Source organism: Mastomys coucha, unplaced genomic scaffold (genome assembly GCF_008632895.1).
Source record: "Mastomys coucha isolate ucsf_1 unplaced genomic scaffold, UCSF_Mcou_1 pScaffold14, whole genome shotgun sequence".
NCBI lineage: Eukaryota > Metazoa > Chordata > Mammalia > Rodentia > Muridae > Mastomys > Mastomys coucha.
The window spans coordinates 122664090-122683119 of record NW_022196896.1 but is presented as its reverse complement, the minus strand read 5'-3'; the positions used below and the strand labels follow the sequence as shown (position 1 = coordinate 122683119).

The 19030-nt window shown below is 36.2% G+C and overlaps 1 protein-coding gene across 5 annotated transcripts in view; it reads left to right on the top strand.

Annotated features, from left to right (window-relative positions):
• LOC116088824 (solute carrier organic anion transporter family member 6A1-like) overlaps positions 1-19030 on the top strand; it is a 64728-nt gene that overhangs the window by 30710 nt on the left and 14988 nt on the right. For all 5 annotated transcript variants that reach the window (XR_004118028.1, XR_004118030.1, XR_004118029.1 and 2 more), the window contains exons 8-10: positions 777-972; positions 6668-6821; positions 12912-13099. Coding sequence is in view for 2 of the 5 variants with exons in the window: in XM_031368545.1 (XP_031224405.1) it covers positions 777-972; positions 6668-6821; positions 12912-13099 (538 nt within the window). In the remaining 3 variants the exon portion in view is untranslated. The remainder of the gene's footprint in view (positions 1-776; positions 973-6667; positions 6822-12911; positions 13100-19030) is intronic.

The window sequence follows — 19030 nt, the reverse complement described above, 5'->3', positions numbered from 1 at the left end:
AAACATCAACTTTATTTCTTCCTTTTCCTTCACTTTTTCCATCTTTATAGAACATTCAATCTGTATGTATTTATCATGGCATGATTTAACCTTCTTGTGTCTGTGTTATTGTTAATTTGTTCTCTACCTTACATTTATAAACAGTTACCTATATTTGGAACTGACTGGATTGTATAGCGTGTAAGTTTACCATGTTATTCTTACTTTTTTATTTCTCTTATTTTGCTTTTTCCAACTCAAATTCTTCTTGTGATTTCCTCTTTCTGATACTTGTGCTTAAGTAGAAAAAAACCCATACATTGTTATGGGCACTTGAGAGTCTTGTTATAAAAATATTCATGTTGACTATCCACAAGAGATTTTAGTGAGTCGGTTCATCCATTTTTGTTCACAGGATACTTTAAAAAGCCTATTATTTCAATCAAGTCTCTGTAAGTAGGCTATACATTTAAGTGGAACAGTAATAATGTCTCTCAATAAGGCATCTCCTAATTTCTATGTGGCATGAAGTGTGCTTGCTTGTCTTAGGTGTTCAGTGTTTAGGAGTAAAGTCATCACTGTGTCTAGCAGAACCTGTAGACCTACAATGTTCTATAACCATGCACAAGTTTATATATGTTATAAAATCCAGATTTATTCAAATACCATGTCTTCCAGAGTTTTCTGTTTCTTGGTTTGTTTTAAAATCTATTCTAGACTAGAGGGAATGATATCTATGTGTAACTTTTTGTAACTCAACATATTATGTTTAACAGTATTTTATTTTCCTTTCTCAGGTGTGTTTTTACTTCCAGGAACTATAATTGGTCGGTTTCTTGGAGGCCTTATTGTTGACAGATTGGAAATGAATAATAAGGAAAAATTGAAATTGATAATGATAGCATCTTTTGTTTCAATTGTGCTTTTCCTATTAATTTTTTTTGTGAAGTGTGAAACATCAAACTTTGCTGGAATCAATGATGATTATGATAAGTAAATATACATCTGTAGACTATATACTTTAGTTATAACTGAAGGGATATTTTCTATACTAATAACTCAGTAACTATATGTTTAAATAAATTTTGGAATTTTTAATCATGCAAATATAAAAATCAAACATGTTTTTACTGTTAATATGAAGGTTCCATATCTAATGTAGATATGTTTGTTTCTTATGCATTTATTAGTGTTTTATGACCAAAACTAAAACTTTGTGTTAGGGTATGTATAAAGTGAAAGATTTTACTAGATTATGTATGTGAAAAGTGGTTTCACCTGAGCATGCACATACATAGTTTAAATTAAATATCCAAAGTTCAAAGGTTTGAGATGAGTTAATATTAAATATTGGACAACATAAATGTAACTGTAAACCAAAGGACTGAGCAAATGAAATTATAAAAGGGAGTAATAGCATTTTCAACTTCAATGGGATAGAATATGACAAACCATTATTCATTAAATGCTACTGGAGCTGACCATGAGGCTATAAAATATGATATTAACTTCACTTCTTTTTTAATTTAATTTTGTTTTGTTTTGTTTTGCATATTCATCTCATATCCTGTTTACTGCCTTACACCCCTAGTCACCCCATCCCATAATCTTTCCCACATCCCCCTTTCCCTTTGACCAGGTCAGGCCCTTCCTTGGTACCCCTCCTCACCCCATTTTGGCATTTCAAGTCTCTGTAAGGCTAGGCAACTCATCTTCCATAGAGGCAAGACATGGCAGCCCAGCTAGAAAAACATATCCCATGTACAGGCAACAACATTTGGGGTAGCCCCTGTTCCAGTTTTTCAGAACTCACATAAAGGCCAAGATGCACATCTGAGCCTAAGACCAGCCTGTGTATGTTCCTTGTTTGATGATTTGAATTTGGAGAACCCCAAGAGTCCATGGTAGTTGACTGTGTTAGTTTTCCTACAGTGTCCCTATTCCCTTTGGTGACCACAATTCTTCTTACTAATCTTCTATTAACAGTCACCAAGCTCCACTGTGCACTTGTTTGGCTGTAATAGGTAAATACATGTTTGTAGAATATTTACTCATAACTGAAGGGATATTTTCTAAATTAATAATTCAATAACTATACTTAACTAACTTTTGGAATTATTAATCATGCAATTGAAATATAAAACATGTTTTTACTTTTTATATTAAGGTTACATATCTTATATACATATATTTGTTTATCAAGCATTACTTAGTGATTTATGATCAAAATTTTGCCTGACTCACCTACTGAATGGAGCCTCTCAAATGACAACATGCTCCTGTCTCTAAGCATAACAGATTATCATTAATAGTGTTAGGGATTGGTACTAGCCCATGAGATGTGTCTGAAGTTGGACTATTCCCACAGTCTCTGCTCAATCCCCTATGTCTGCCTGTCTTTCTTTATTTCTTTTTATTAGATATTTTCTTTATTTACATTTCATACATTATCACCTATCCTGGTTTCTACCCCCAAAGCCCCCTATTTCCTCCCTGTTCCCCTGCTCACCAACCCACCCACTTCCACTTCCTCACCCTGGCATTGCCCTACACTGTGGCATAGAGCCTTCTCAGGATCAAGGGCCTTGCCACCCATTGATGACCAACAAGGCCATCCTCTGGCAAAGCCCCACAGGAGACAGTTATATCAGGTTCCTGTCATCCAGCACTTGCTGGCATCCACAATAGTGTATTTGTTTGGTGGTTGTATATGGGAAGGATTCCCAGGTAGGGCAGTCTCTGGATGGCCTTTCCTTCAGTCTCTGCTCCAGACTTTGTAACTCCTCCCATGTGTATTTTGTTTTGCCTTCTAAGGAGGACCGAAGTATCCACACTTTGATCTTCCTTCTTGGTTATTCTCGGATTCTGGGCTAATATCCACTTATCAGTGAGAGCATACCATGTGCGTTCTTTTATGATTGGGTTACCTCACTCAGGATGATATTCTCCAAATTCATCCATTTGCCTAAGAATTTCATGAATTCATTGTTTTTAATAGCTGAGTAGTACTCCATTGTATAGATGTACCACATTTTCTGTATCCATTCCTCTGCTGAGGGACATCTGAGTTCCTTCCAGCTTCTGGCTATTATAAACAAGGCTGCTATGAACATAGTGGAGCATATGTCCTTAGTACATGTTGGAGAATCTTTTGGTTACTGTTGGGTCTTCAGGTATTACTATGTCCAATTTTCAGAGTACCTGCCAAATTGATTTCTAGAGTGATTGTACCAGCTTGCGATCCCACCAGTAATGGAGGAGTATGCCTCTTTCTCTGCATATTCACCATCATCTGCTGTCACCTGAGTTTTTGATCTTAGACATTCTACTGGAGTGATATGGAATCTCAGGGTTGTTTTGATTTGCATTTCCCTGATGACTAAGGATGTTGAACAGTTCTGTAGGTGCTTCTCAGCCATTTGGTATTCCTCAAGCTCTGTATTTGTTTAGTTCTGTACACCAAGGAGCATAGGGGTTTGCAGCCCCTTAGGACAAACAACAATATGAACTAACTAGTACCCTCAGAGCTCCCAGGGACTAAACCATGAACCAAAGAGTACACATCGTGGGACTCATGGCTCCAGCTGCATATGTAGCAGAGGATGGCCTAGTTGGGCATGAATGGGAGGAGAGGCCCTTGGCCTTGTGAAGGTTCTATGCCCCAGTGCAGGAGAATGCCAGGGCGAGGAAGCTGGAGAGGGCGAGGTGGTGAGCAGGGGTAGGAAGAGGGAACAGGGCTTTTTTTTTTTCAGAGGGCAAACCTGGAAAGTAGATATCATTTGAAATGTAAATAAAGAAAAATCTACTTTAAAACACTGCTAGTGGATGCTCTCTCCAGTTTCTTTTTGGAGGCACTCAGAGCTCTGAATTTTCCTCTTAGCACTGCTTTCATTGTGTCCCATAAGCTTTGGTATGATGTACCATCATTTTCATTAAATTATAAAGTCTTAATTTCTTTATTCATTACTTGACCAAGTTATCATTGAGTAGAGCGTTGTTCAGTTTCCATGTGCTTGTGTTGTTTTTCTTGCTATTAAGTCCAACCTTAATATGTAGTGATCTGATAGTTGATATGGGGTTATTTCAACATTCTTATATCTGTTGAGATCTAATTTGTGATTGATTATATGGTCAGTTTTGGAGAAGGTTCCATGAGGTGTGAGAAGAAGATATATTCTTATGATTTAGGGTGAAATGTTCTATAGATGTCTTTAAAATCCATTTGATTCAAAACTTCTGTTAGTTTCACTGTGTCTCTATTTAGTTTGTGTTTCCCTGATCTGTCCACTAATGAGAGTGAGGTGTTGAAGTCCCCCACAATTATTTTGTGAGGTACCATGTGTGCTTTTAGCTTTAGTAAAGTTCCTTTTATGAATGTTGGTGCTCTTGCATTTGTAGCATAGAGGTTCAGAACTGAGAGTTCTTCTTAGTAGATTTTTCCTTTGATGAGGGTGAACTGTCCTTCCTTAACTCTTTTGATGTCTTTTGGTTGAGAGTCAATTTTATAAGATATTAGAATTGCTAATCCAGCTTTTTTCTTTGGACCATTTGCTTTGAAAATTGTTTACCAGCCCTTTACTGTGAGGGAGCATTTGTCTTTGATACTCTAATGCATTTCCTGTATACAACAAAATGCTGAGTCCTGTTTTGTTTTTTTTTTTTCAGTTTGTTAGTTTATGTCTTTTTATTGGGAAATTGAGTCCATTCATGTTAAGAGATATTAAGGAAAAGTGATTGTTGCTTCCTATTATATTTAATGTTATTTTTATGTTTGTGTGGTTATCTTCATTTGTGTTTCTTGAAATAAGATTACTGTCTTGTTTATTCTAGGGTATAGTTTCCCTCTTTGCATTGGTGTTTTCCATCTATTATCCTTTGTAGGGCTGGATTTGTGGAAAGATATTGTATAAATTTGGTTTTGTAGTGGAATATCTTGGTTTCTCCGTGTATGGTAATTGAACGTTTCCTGGGAATAGTAGCCTGGGCTGGCATTTGTGTTTTTGTAGGGTCTGTATGACATCTGCCCTGGATCTTATGGCTTTCATAGTCTCTGGTGAGAAGTCTGGTGTAATTCTGATAGGCCTGCCGTTATATGTTACTTGACCTTTCCTCCTTACTCTTTTTAGTATTCTTTCTTTGTTTTGTACATTTGTTTTGATTATAATGTGACAGGGAAAATATCTTTTCAGATCCAATCTATATGGAGTTCTGTAGGCTTTTTTTATGTTCATGGGCATCTTTTTCTTTAAGTTAGGGAAGTTTTCTTCTATAATTTTGTTGAAGATCTTTACTGGCCCTTTAAGTTGTGAATCTTCACACTCTCCTATACCTATTTTCCTTAGGTTTTGTCTTCTCATTGTGTCCTAGAATTCCTGTATGTGTTGGGTTAGGAGCTTCTTGCATTTTGCATTTTCTTTGACTGTTGTGTCAATGTTTTCTATGGTATCTTCTGCACCTGAGATTCTTTCTTCTATCTCTTGTGTTCTGTTGGTCATGCTTGCATCTATGTCTCCTGATCTCTTTCCTAGGTTTTCTATCTCTAGTGCTGTCTTCCGTTGTGATTTCTTTATTGTTTCTATTTCCATTTTTATATCCTGGATGTTTTTGTTCAGTTCCTTCACCTGTTTTGTTTCCTATTTCTGTAATTCTTTAGGGAAATTTTGTGTTTCCTCTTTAAGAAACAGGTATTCTACCTGTTTGCCTGTGTTCTCTTGTATTTCTGCCAAGAAGTTATTTATGTCCTTCTTAAAGTCCTCTATCATCAACATGAGATGTAATTTTAGCTTAGAATCTTGCTCTTCTGTTTTGTTAGGTTACCCAGGGCTCTCAGTGGTGGGAGAACTGGGTTCTGATGATGCCAAGTAGCTTTAGTTTCTGTTGCTTATGGTCTTGCACTTGCCTTTCTCCAGCTTGTTAGCTGGTCTTGCTGTCTCTGACTGTGGCTTGTCCTTCCTGCATGCCTGTGTGTCAGTACTCCTGGCAGACCAGTTCTCTCCAGGAGGAATTTAGGTATGGAGCACTGTGGTAGAGGGTCAGCTCTGGGGTACAGACAGAAACCAGTAGCATTCTGACCCCAGTTGATCCTTGGTTCCTGTGTCCTGCTGGCTCTGGGAGCGTCCTTCTTGGGCCAGGATTTTGAAGAGAAGTGGTGGTCTCAGAGGTGTGTATGTGTGTAGGGAGACCAGCTCTCTTCTGGCAGTATTTGTGAATGTACCTCTGTGGTACAGAGTCAGCTCTGGGTGCAGATGGAAACTAGAAGACTCCTGTCCCAGGCAGCTCCCCAGTTCCTGTGTCCTGAGAGTTCTGGGCTTGTTCCTCTGGGCAACAGTGATGGTCCAACTTGTTTTCACAGGCCTGTCTGCACTCTTGAGAGGCTAGGTCTCTCCTGGGGAAACCTGGGTATGGAGCCCTATGGCAGAGGACTGGCTCCAGGCACAGAGGGAAACCAGAAGGCTCAAAAACATGTCCTTATAAGAACAAATAAAGGTCATTAGGGCAAAAGAAGCAAGGAAACTATAAGTATCATGTGATTACTTTTTATAAAATCCCAACAGATGAACAGGAAAAGAGTACATTACCTTAGTAAATCTGTGAAAAAATATTTCAAAAGGCATATTTATGGAGCATATGTAAAACATTAGCAGTTTAAATGATAGTATTATAATTGTGTTTAATCTCAACTTCACAGGCTTGGTATACTTGGAAACCTCACAGCTCCATGCAATGCACCCTGTGGTTGTACAACTTCTGTCTATAATCCTGTATGTGGGAGAGATGAGACACAATATTTCTCTCCCTGTTTTGCTGGGTGTAGAGCTGCTAAACAACAAATGCAGGAAAAGGTAGACTTCATTATGCTTCCTCCTCCCCAGTAACATGCTCAATTTGTAGATGGTGACTAGATTTTACTCATAGCTCTCTAAAATTTTGGTTTTATATTTTCCTTACTTTTAGTTTAGCAACATTCAAAGAAAGCTTTATTTTTGTTTACCGAATTCAACTTCAGCAGCATTCAATGAATTTGATCACAATCTTTCACAAACCAAAGGGTTGCCCAGTGCTATCCTGTGAATCATCTTTCCTTCAAATGCTGTCTGCTGAGATTGAAAATCCCTATTTTACGTTTTCCCAATATTTCTTATTTCTGCTTCACAGTAGTTCATATTTGGACATGACTTTTTAAAAATGTGTGTGTGTGTGCGTGTGTGTGTGTGTGTGTGTGTGTGTGTGTGTGTGTGTGTGAATCCAGTGCTCAACCACTGGGCTACATCCCCAGCTCATATATATATATATGAAATATATATAATATATGTATTATATTATATTATATACATCTGAAATTGTAGAAAACTACAAGATATAGAGAACTTATATCAATGGGAGAAATATGACTTAAGTGAATTGAATATGCTCAAAACTCATTACATATCTCATGGCAGTGACGTGAACCTTCCTATTCCCAGTAATGCTGCCTCTACCCAAAACTAATTTCTTTTTTCTGTTGTAGAGAGCAATTGCTATACTAACTACCATTTGTCTAAATTTGTGGGACTCTTATTTTGATATTGTGTGTATGCATTGTTGATGTATGTGTCTGTTTATGTGTTTGTGTGTGTGTGTGTGTACACATATGAAGCACACCTGTGACCTGTGTGTGCGTGAAAGTATTTGATTCTCTGAAATATAAGAGTATTCAGGTAGAAATTAGGTAAATGGAGTACTGGTTAAAGGACAGTGTCTGATGTCATTCATCAGGATCAGTTTCTCTTGAGTTGTAAGGCAGACTTTCACAGGCTTGGAGCTCTCCCAAGTAGGCTAGGGTACATGGTGCCACATCCCCAGGGAAGCACACATTTTTGCATTTGCAGCAGTGCACTTACAAGCTTACCACCATTCAAGGCTTTTAATGTGGGTCATGAGAACACCATTTTTGTCCCCTCAAGGAATTATCACTGCTGCCCCCGTGTGCATGTTTCATATCTGCTAACTATGTTTTCTTCAGGTTTTACCTTTTTATTTGAAGAAAATATGGATCTAGGTATAAAAGTGTTGTCTTTGTTTTCCTCTGTCTCCTGATACTTGTGAAGAAAACAGAGCAATAAATAGTATGTTAACTGATTTGTAGACATATTAGCATGCTCAGTAGCATTTATGATTTTTAACAAGCATTAGTATAAAAAAGAATTATGCTATTTATAAAAATTCTTCTTCTGAAAAGTTATGTATTAAAATATGATTTAAGTCTTATGTAAATGTAATTAAAAAACACTATTTTTATTGTTGTTAATCACCTGCCATGTGTAAATCATTAAATTTTATCATAAGTGTGATGATTTGAGCATAATTTGAATATGTGTTACTAAAATTTATGTATCAGAATATTGGCCTGCAATATGGTGGACATAGAAGGTCATAGGATCCGTAAAGTGTTAAGTCACTTTGGAGGGCTAGGATAAGTTTGTTCTTTTTTATTTGCTTTTTTTTCTTTTTTTAACTTTTTATTGATTCTTTATAATATTCACATCATGTACCCCAGGCCTTCACATCTGATTGTCCCCTATAATCTGCCCTCTGCACTTGCAATCTTCACCCCACAAAAATACAAAACACACAAAATAATAAACCAAACCAAGCATCAAAACATCTCATTGTGGAAGCTGAAGTTTGTCAAGTATGTCGCACAGTGTACCCCTCTCAAACTTCTCTACAAATGTTCTTTGCAATGAGTCACTGGTCTGGCTCAAGGTCTCTGGCTTCTATATATCATCAGTATTGGACCCTTGCTGGGACTACACCCTGTTATGGTTATTGCTCTGTATCATGTAAATCCTGCAGCTTTAGTTCAGCAGCACTGGCCCTTTCAAATAGTCCAACAGTTCACACATGATATAGATTTGGGGACAAGCCAACACAAAGCTTTGCATTTGGGCCTAGCTCATAGATGTACTGGTCACTGTGTCGGCTCTCCCTTATCCACAGCACCAGGGCCAGCTCTCCAGTACTGCTCCAAACTAACCTACACAATCCCAGCATTGTCAAGAAGAAGGGTCAGTTCTTCTATACTCATGCCTTCAGGGATGGCTCACCCACACCCATGCCTCCACAGTCATCTCCACTGTGGAGCCCAGTCAAGGCAGGGGCTCACTCTCTTAAATGCTCCAGCCAGGAAGAGGCTGGACCGGTTTTTCACCTTTACCTTTGCCATCAGGGCCAGATCCACTGTGTTGCCCCTGCAAGCAGCACAGTGTGGTTTTCCAAGAACTACATCCAGTGAGGGGCTAGGCTGCTCTCATGACCTCAGACCAGCTCAGCTGACTACTTCAGGGATTAAGGGGTCAAGTGGGGAGAGCATCATGCCTGCACACATGCACCCTCAGAGTAGATGAGTGGCCAGCCAGCTCTCCTTACCTCTGGCCCTTGAAGTCATGACACTCAAAACTCCACCAGCAAGGCCAGCTATTCATTGAGATGCTAAGCACAGTATCAATCCTGAGCTATTCTTCTATTTGGGAGAAATTGTGCTTAAGCACATTCAGCACAAAGAATTTTTTATAATTTTCTTCTATTTCTACAATGCACAATTAATTATAATGAATATCAAGTATAAAAGGATTCCAGAAAATATCCATCCAAGTTTATGATAGCATTTGATAATTAAAAGGGTGGAAATAAAATACTTGCAATGAAGAGTATAACTGCCAGAGTTGTATAAAAAAAGACAATTATCTGTGTTGGAAATTATAGCTCTGAAGCAACATTGACAAAAAACAAAGAGTATGGTTATATAACTTTGTTATGGATGGAATTGAAAAATGAACACAATCAGCATTAACTTGAAATGGGAAAGAACTAAAACAACAAAATAATTTTGATAAAACTAAGGAGAAATGATACCCTTAGTAAAATTTCAAAATAAATATGTCTTTTCTTCAGATTAGTAATCTGAACATTGGGTTCCATGAGGCCACATCTTACATTTCATAAAATATCCTCAACTTTTTTTTTACACATTTATGTAATAAAAACCCTTGTGTTTTTCTTTATGACCTTGTATCTTTGGCTGATTATTATATTTTCATGTTTTAATGTGGAATTATTTTCCTCCTGCCTGAAGAATTTCTCCATCATTTCTGAAATGTATTCACTAGGCATAGGGACTAGGTTACCTGTTCTTCACCCTTTCTTAGCAGTTGAAATACACAGTTTTAGACTTTGTGTACTGTAACAAATACTCAAGAGAAAGAAGAATGATTTGTGTTTGCTCCAGCTTTCAACTGTTAGTCCACTGTACTTTGCTTGCATTTGTTAAGTCTGTGGAGGGTCACTGGTGTAGACATCAGTGCATTCAATAAGGAGAGGGGAAATGGGTGTGTGTGCCTGGGCTAGCTGACATTTAGCTCTTTTATTTTCTTCTGGACACTTTGTATTAGACATAATCCTCAAATTCAATCCTACAAATTAATGTCTGGAAATAACCCCATATATGCACAGAACAAACTGAAAGTCAAAATTCACCACCACAGAGCTGTAGTAGGTTTGCTGCCTGCAAACCTTTAGAATTTTCTCTCTTTTTTTGTGCTTTCTGTAGTATCATGAATGTAATTTTCATTTTATTTATTTTTTGCTTGGATTCAACATATATCTTGATCTGGATCAATCCTTGTCATTTGTTACCCTACCTCTACCTAGCAACTACCAATATACTTTTGAATTTGAATAACATTTTATGATCCCCCAATTCTAAGATCAGAACTCCAGACATAGAATGACTCTTTTGCAAAGACAGAAGTCAGGGTTCAAGCCTAAGCTCCTTTCTTCCCAGAATCTCTGAGAACGAATGACCTGTAAATTCTTCTGGTTTCTCTAAGCTTGAAAGTAATAAGACTGGTATTTCTTTAATAGATTTCCTAAGAGGCAGTTTAGCTTATTTGGACTACTCAAATTCCTTAACAGACAAACCCCATTCCTTTAAGGCCGGGGAAATAGAATCATAGGTTGCCTTCTTTAAATGAAAAATGCCTGTTACAGTTTGAAGCCCACCTATTCAGTTGAGGTTCAATCAATGTAGAATTTGTTCCTCATTACACAAGTAATATACTTTATAAGAGAACTAAAAACCACAGATTCTTATCCCTAAAAGTTATACATTATTGATAGAATCACCACAGCCTTCACGAATTACTTTCCATCACAGAAGTGAGGGGACAGCTACACTGTGCTATACCTTTTAATATTTCCTATAGGTTTCCAACTCTTTACATATATATATATATATATGTATATATATATATACTTTTCTCACAAAATAAACTCTGCCCAGTTTCCTATCCCTTCACTCCTCCCTGTTCCCCTTACTTCCCCTCTCCCCAGAACCAATCCCATTCTGTTTCCTCTTTAGAAAAGAGCACACCTCTTAGATACAACAGTCAAAAGAACAAAACAAGACACAATAAGACAAGGCAAAAGCCCTCATATTGAGGCTGAACAAGGGAACCAAAGAGGAAGAAGAGAGCTGCTAGAGTGGGAATTATTGTCAGACATACATCCCTCTTACTGTCATGAGTCCCACGAAAACACCAAAGTTGTCAGGCTATAACATAAACACAGAGGACCTGGTGCAGGCCCATGCAGACCCTGTCCTTGCCACTTCAGTCTCTTTTAACCTGTGTGAGACCTGCATAGGTGATTCAGTGGTCCAAGTTCTCTTGGTATCTTCCATCCCCTCAGACTCCTGCAATTAAATATCTCCCTCTACTGCAGTGTTTCCCTATATCCCAGTGAAGAGACCTAATGAGTCCTCCAATTTAGACTCTCTCACAGTATATCTGGCTGAGATTCTCTGCACTACTCCTATCTACTGTTGGAGGGGGCCTCTCTGATGACAACCTTGACAGGGTACCACTATGAGAATAACACAGTATCATTAGGAATTTTTGGTTTTTTTTTTTTTTTTTGCCAGAAATGTTTGGTTCTAGCCTAGGTCACTGGGATATCTAGTTTTAAGATAGCTGATATGAACAGGTCATTCAACCACAAAGGGATTGTAACCCACATGTTGAGAACATCTTGACAAGAAGTAGTGTTGAAGGATCTCAGCAGGCCCTTTACATTCAAAGAGCTCTGTGGATGTTTTTCTTAGCCAAAGGACCACAATGCTGGTTTTCAAAAAGTGACCTTTTGTCTCAGCATCATCCTGGGATGCTTTGGGATTGCTGTGGAACTCCCTCAACCAACAACTCAAATGAGTACAATCCAGTCTCACCACTGGAAGCCTTGCCTGGCTACAGTAAAGTTCATACACCATATTCTCCATTACTAGGAGTCCTCACTGAGATTCCAAGAATCCTCCACTGTACTAGCTTTACATAACACTCCTGATGCTCTCCAAGTCTAGCTCTGTCTTCCCAAACTGTCGTCTTCTACTTCCTTTCCATCTGATTCTTCTTGCTCCTGTTTTTGTCTGCAGGCAGTCTACAAATGAAACATTTTGTTTCTCCTTCTCAAGGAGATTAATGAATCCTCCCTAGAGTCCTAATTTTTATCTCAACTTTTAGAGTCTGTGTAGTATAGCTTCATTATCATTTACTTAATGAGAATACCCACTTATAAATCAGTACATACCATGCCCCTCCATTTGGTATGGGTTACCTCATACAGTTTGTTTTGTTGTTGCTGCTGTTTTTTAGTACCATTCAGCTGCCAACAAATTTCATGATGCCAACTTTTAACAGCTGAGAAGTACTCCATTATGTAAATGTACCACATATTCTTTACATCTTTAATATTGCCAAATAAAAAATATATAAAAGGAATAGGAAACAAACCCATGGGAAATGCCTCTTGAATATTAATTTAATTTTTAATCTCATAATAATAAGGCTATTGTTTACTAGCTGTTTCTGAAATACTATTTTTATTTTCAATATTAATAGGCATACTACAATTGTTCTTGCATTAACAACGGATTAACTACTGCCGATACTGAAGGCCAATATATTGATGCTGTCTCTGGAACATGTAATACCAGATGTCTTGCAATACCTTTGTTTTTTGCCTTTTACTTTAGTGCAACCATTTTTTCTAATGTCTGTTCTATACCTGCCACTTTGATCATCCTGCAGTAAGTATGTAATTTTTATAATTATTGAGAAGGTAGCACATAAGAATGATAGTTAGAAATACTTCAAATTATTACAGCATATTATTTCCTGTGATTTAGTATAGTCAATACAGATAGAAAATATTTATATTGTTAAAATCTATATGTACTACTTTTCTTTTAGTTATTTTATTTAGTATTTTTCTATGATGTGTATAGATACTACATTTATTCTTACTTTAATTTAAAAATGCAACCAGTTTTGAAATTCAATATATTGCTCTCTAACTATATAGTAAATGGAGGTGTCTATGAACCAGAAACAGCATAACTTTGAAAGAAACCTTAGATTCACCTTGTAGAATTTACATGATGAATCCATAATCATGAAAGTTTTAAATTGTCACCATAGATGCGAGTAAAAATTTGACTTATTAGTATGTGTATTTAACTATGATTCTACATTATCAACTGAGTCATAAGAAAGTATAAGTGTCAACAACAATGACCCACAGTAACTTTTACAATTTCAATTTATTAAATGACCCAACATTTGTTATTCATGTGTTTGTCCAGAATATATTGTGCCCAAATAACCCTTATTTTTTACTCTAGAAGCATAATAAAAGAGCATTATTCTAAGCTAATTCTGTAGGTTGGTTAATAAGCTTATCTGTAGCCTAACCAGTAAAGACTGACCAACAAGAAGAAAAACAAAAGCTTACCTCTGACATATTCTCAGTTGTGAAATGAATGTTGAGACAGAAAATTTTTAATGCCTTAGTAAATATACAGTTTGATTAAAAAATGAGGGAAAATAAGAAGGAACTGGAGGGAAGGAAAAATAAGGGAGGGTTTAATCATAACATGTAATATGCATAATTAATTTCTCTGCAAAAGATGAGGACAATTGGAGAGATACATGCTTTGTTTTTTATTCAATGTTGCTGTAGCTGTAGTATTTGGTTTTGTATTGTTTTGGTGATTAGGGTCTTGCTGTACAAGACAAGCTGGCCTCAAACATGTGACCCTTCTGCCCCTGCCTGTCCAGGGCTTGGGTTAGTCAGATGTGCTTTTTAATGGAGTCATTTGAAGACAGTAGGGAGAATAAAGCTAAAAGGGGAAAGTGGAGAATAGAGAAAGTGAGGGTGAAATAGTGACATTTAGAGATAATTTGTTAAGTATTTGGTAGTTTGAAAAATATTTGTTTGTATTAAAAGGGTGAGAGATACAACCTTGTTGAGATATGGAGACATCTAGAATCATATTCAGGCTTTCCATTTGGGCAACTAAAAATAGTTCTCTTAATATAAATATAAAATTCAAAGAAGAGAAATGGAAAAGAACCCACATTGGAGTTGATGGAATGTCTCAGTGAGTAAGGACACTTGTTATCAAGTCTGAGAACCTGAGTTCAATCCCTTAGATCCCACATGGTAGATGGAAAAATCCTATATCTTGAATTGTTTCCTCTGACCTCAGAATTATACCTTGCTCTCTCTCCCTACTTATCCCACTCACTCACCCTCTCCTTCTCCTCTCACTCACAAAACACACACACACATATAAATTATTTGTAAATAATGTTACTTCATTAAATTAGATATGAATTACCCAATAAATGCACTTAACAGAGAATTATATTCCTGAAATTTGATTTTGAGTCTTCTCATTTTTATTGATTACTAAAATGAATAAAACATAGTATGCTTTCACAAAAATATTTTGTAAATTATGAGATAATAAAATAGACAAATTCAAACTTACATCTCTACAAACTGAAGATACACTGGAATTTTAGCTACTATGCTCATAATAATGTTTCTAAGGAACAAAAAACCAATGTGGCATAACTATGTTGATCTCAACACTGAGTACTGAAGCTGGAACACTGTGAGTTTGAAGTAAGTCTGGGCTATTCAGTGATTTTTGTTGAAAAGAATAAAAAAAATATGAAGAACACCTCAGAATTTACAGATGTTATGAGTTTTCTGCATAGAATTCTGCTCAGAGTATAAGGTTCCTACTTTGAAATGAATGTTTTGGGATCAGGGCTGAATAGAAGCAGACAAGTCTGAGTCTCTCTGGAACTGATGTCACAGAAGGCAAGGAAAAGTCACAGGATGTCCATGATAAAACAACATTCAGAATATTTTAGAAAATATGTGTTCAGTAAATGAACATATAACCTTTGAAAGCATGACAGTTCATGAAATCTCAGAATCCTATGGATAGTAGTGGAATTCATTTAACGTAGGAAAACTTCAGAAGTAGATTTATTATCACACACAGGAATTAACTGTGGTTTTTCACATCAATAGAGAAGATACCTTTTGGTTTTAAAGTTTGAACATGGCTCAAATGACTTAACAAAACATTTTAGACACAAATTTTAGTTCCAAAATAAAAGTCACTTGCAGGTATTAGGTTTATAAATAAAAAGGCTTTTATTACATTTTACAAAGGTCTCAAAAATATATGAATGATGTATTTTCAGGTCCTAGGAAAACCAAAGTAGCACAAAAGTAGTAGTGAGAAGTGGAGGCTTAACTGTACTCATGTTTGGAGAATACTTACTGAATATTCACAAAGCCTTGAACTTGATGTCCAGCATTACATGAACTAGAAAGTGTTGGTATATGCCAATAATCCAAGCACTTACATGGTCGCTGCTGGAAGATCAGAAGCTCAAGGACAGAGTTGGAAACAAAGGGATTTTGCTGCCATCCTAGGAAGTCTGAGACTGCCTATAAAAATAAATAAATAAATAAATAAATTCATACATACATACATACATGCATACATAGATAGAACAGAAAGTGAGTACATCCTACAATCAGAAGCCATTGGTTTGTGCAATTGGCATATATAATGAAAAAGAAAGCAGCTGCCAGCCATGGCAGTGTATCTCTCTAAACAGATCTCTTGAGAGAAAGAAAGATGGATATTTGTGAGTTCAAAGCCAACCTGCTCTGCACAGTGTTTTTCTGGTCAGCTAGAGCTACATACTGAGATAAGTCCCTATACAAATAATATTTTTTAAGAAATAAAGAAAAAATGGAAGAAATTTTAAATAGGAATATATTGTCAGCTACAATCAATGAACATAGTTTGCAATCCATGATGAGTGGTATAATTCAGAGACATGTAGTTTTAATTCATTACGTAAATGCTGGAAGCATAAAAGGTAATTAGTTTGATAACTTTAATAGATTTTAAGAAGGGAGAAGAGAGAATGGAGAAGTAAACTGTTGCTGCCTGCAGCTAAATATGAATGGATTTTTTAGGAGAGGAGTAGGAGCATAGGAATATTAAGGGAACCAGACGACGAGAGGGGATAAAAAATGGGACAGAGACATAGATATGCTTTCAGTCCACCATGTGTATTAAAACTGTCTAATCAGCAGGCAGATGGGAAGAAACCCTTCCTCCAGTTCGTCAGCATCTTGTGGCTCAATCAGCATCTTCATCTTTACTCTCTGGAGATGGCAGTTCTGGCATAAAACAGGAATTTGGAGAGAGGTGTGGCTATTAGCAGGAGGTTGGAGAGAAATGTCGCTATTTGTGGCAAGGCAAGGACTAAGATAGCCAGCTCTCAGCTGGAGGAGGGTCACAGTTTCTCCTTATTTATACAATAATAATTAGCTGTACTGGGGCATATTTATGCACCATAGTTCTGCCTGGGAATTATGGTGGCTTGGTGACCCTGCCTGTTTTAGATATAGATCTACTGGTCTTTCCCTTACCTGTTTTGGAAATCACGTGCAGCTAGTTTGCGTGTATTTACACAAACCAGACCTTTTCAATGTTTATGATTAATAAACACAACCTCTTGGCATGTGACCCTGTCTTAGGTTGGTGAAAGCCGTATATACAGAGATATGTCTTTGACTGCAGGCCTTCACAGCACACCTTATTCCCATACAGACCAAAGCCACGACATACCTATAATGCCTTTTCTTCATCACAATGAATAACTGCCACATAGAATATCTCTGGAGTCCAGTGTGGAATAGGGCCCGCATGTCTGTAATGAACCTGCTTGAATTAAAAGCTCAAAAATTTAAAAGCAGCAAGCTTAATATTATCTTTGGGGATATCCCAGGCACTTCAGTTGCAAATTAGCAATGCTCAGGCCCAAGGCTTGGCCTGTAGGTGTAGGGGGATATGAAGTCTCAGAAAAAAGTGGAGGCTATTTCAGCCAAGTGAACTTTGTTGGCTAATAAAAAACAAATTTAGCCATTATTTTAGTTGAAAACATGTTTATTAAAAAGACTCTGGATCTGTATCCACTTGACAAACAAATGTTTCAGGCAGCCATCGTGTTCCGACACAAACTTCTTCCCCAGATTAAAATGGGGTCAGGATGATCCCATGTGTTAGTAAGTGGATCTTGCCACTTTACCATGGCATAAGAACTGGAAATGTGTGGATGCCAATGGCAATCCACAGTAGACTGACTTTTAGCATCAGACTACAAAAAAGAATTTTAAAACAAGCAAAAAGCGAGATATGCTTTTGGAGGTAACTTTGGAGTGGAGGACATGATTCCCCCTCCTTTCATTATGAGTGTACATTGAGTAATTTATTGTCTCTGAGAATTATAAATTATCCCAGTAATATAGGTAACATTAAACTGCTGACTAAATATCTTAAATATTTGACTGTAATAATGAGTTCCATAATCTGTTTTAATCTGATTAGGAACATTAAATATATAAATATAATATAGGCAATAACCAATTAATATTTTGTTGTTTTTCACATTAAGGCAATTGTAACTTGAAAGCCTGAGAAGGAATTAATAGTGACATGTATATATTTTACTTTTAATTTTTAAATCAAAATCACATTTTAATGATGTCAAATTATCATAAGCATTTGTAAGCTCTGATATATACATATGTATATTATATTAATATACAACTTAAGGCTTAATTTTAGTACTTGACAAAAAGTGACTACAGCACATACTTTAATTGTATTGAAGTAGGGGGAAAATCATGAGATTGAACATGTGATTTATATATAATTTTCTCTCACAAAAGCGCTAAAGATGTGTATACTATTATGGGTTGTATACATAAATTTATAGGAAATATAAAAGCAAGTATTTAAGCAAATCTTAACAATTTGTCTTTTAGATAATAATTACCATTTTGTTTAAAATTTATTTTATGTAATAGGCCAAATGAAATATTTTGTAATAGCCAATTTAATTGTTGTTTGAAGCAAGAAATAGACATCTCATTAGGTTTGTAAGAGATGTTTTAAAAATATATTTATGATTTTGTTATATAATTTTTATTAATATCACAGCAACTTCATAATAAGATATTAAAACTTTACCTTGAATATGAGAAAAGATGAATTTATATTAGTGTTCTTTTGTCAAAAAGTTGCTGTGGGCATATTCAAAAACCCAAACATTTGATTACAATAGATAGCAGTTGTTTACAGAAGCTTTTTTTTTTTAACCTTCTGTAAAAAGCTCTCAGTCTCTCAAAGCCTAAGTCTTGTGGTGAGTTTAAGGTAAGACCTTAGACAAAAGTAATTTGAAATAAGTAACTCATCTTTTCTTACTTAATACAACCTTTTTGACATAACTGAGGATTAGATATTGGAAAAGATATTGCCTCTGAAACTTTTTCTAGAGCAACTAATACTCGTTTTTAAAGCTCATGTATTAGAGTAAACATATTGAAATTCTCAATTAGAGGGATTAGATAATAACCAATGTACACTGAAAAATTCAAAGTCCTAGCCTCTTGTAGTGAAGTAGAGACAAAGACAATTTTAAAGGCAAAATTTTTAATTATAAACTTATTAGAAGCAAAATCCTTAAAATCGATGTAGAAGGAAAAACATCCTTTTAAGTACACAATAGTTTTATTATGAAGTAGCCAGTCCAGGTTGTAATGTTATAATGAATTTAACCTCTCTCTCTCTCTC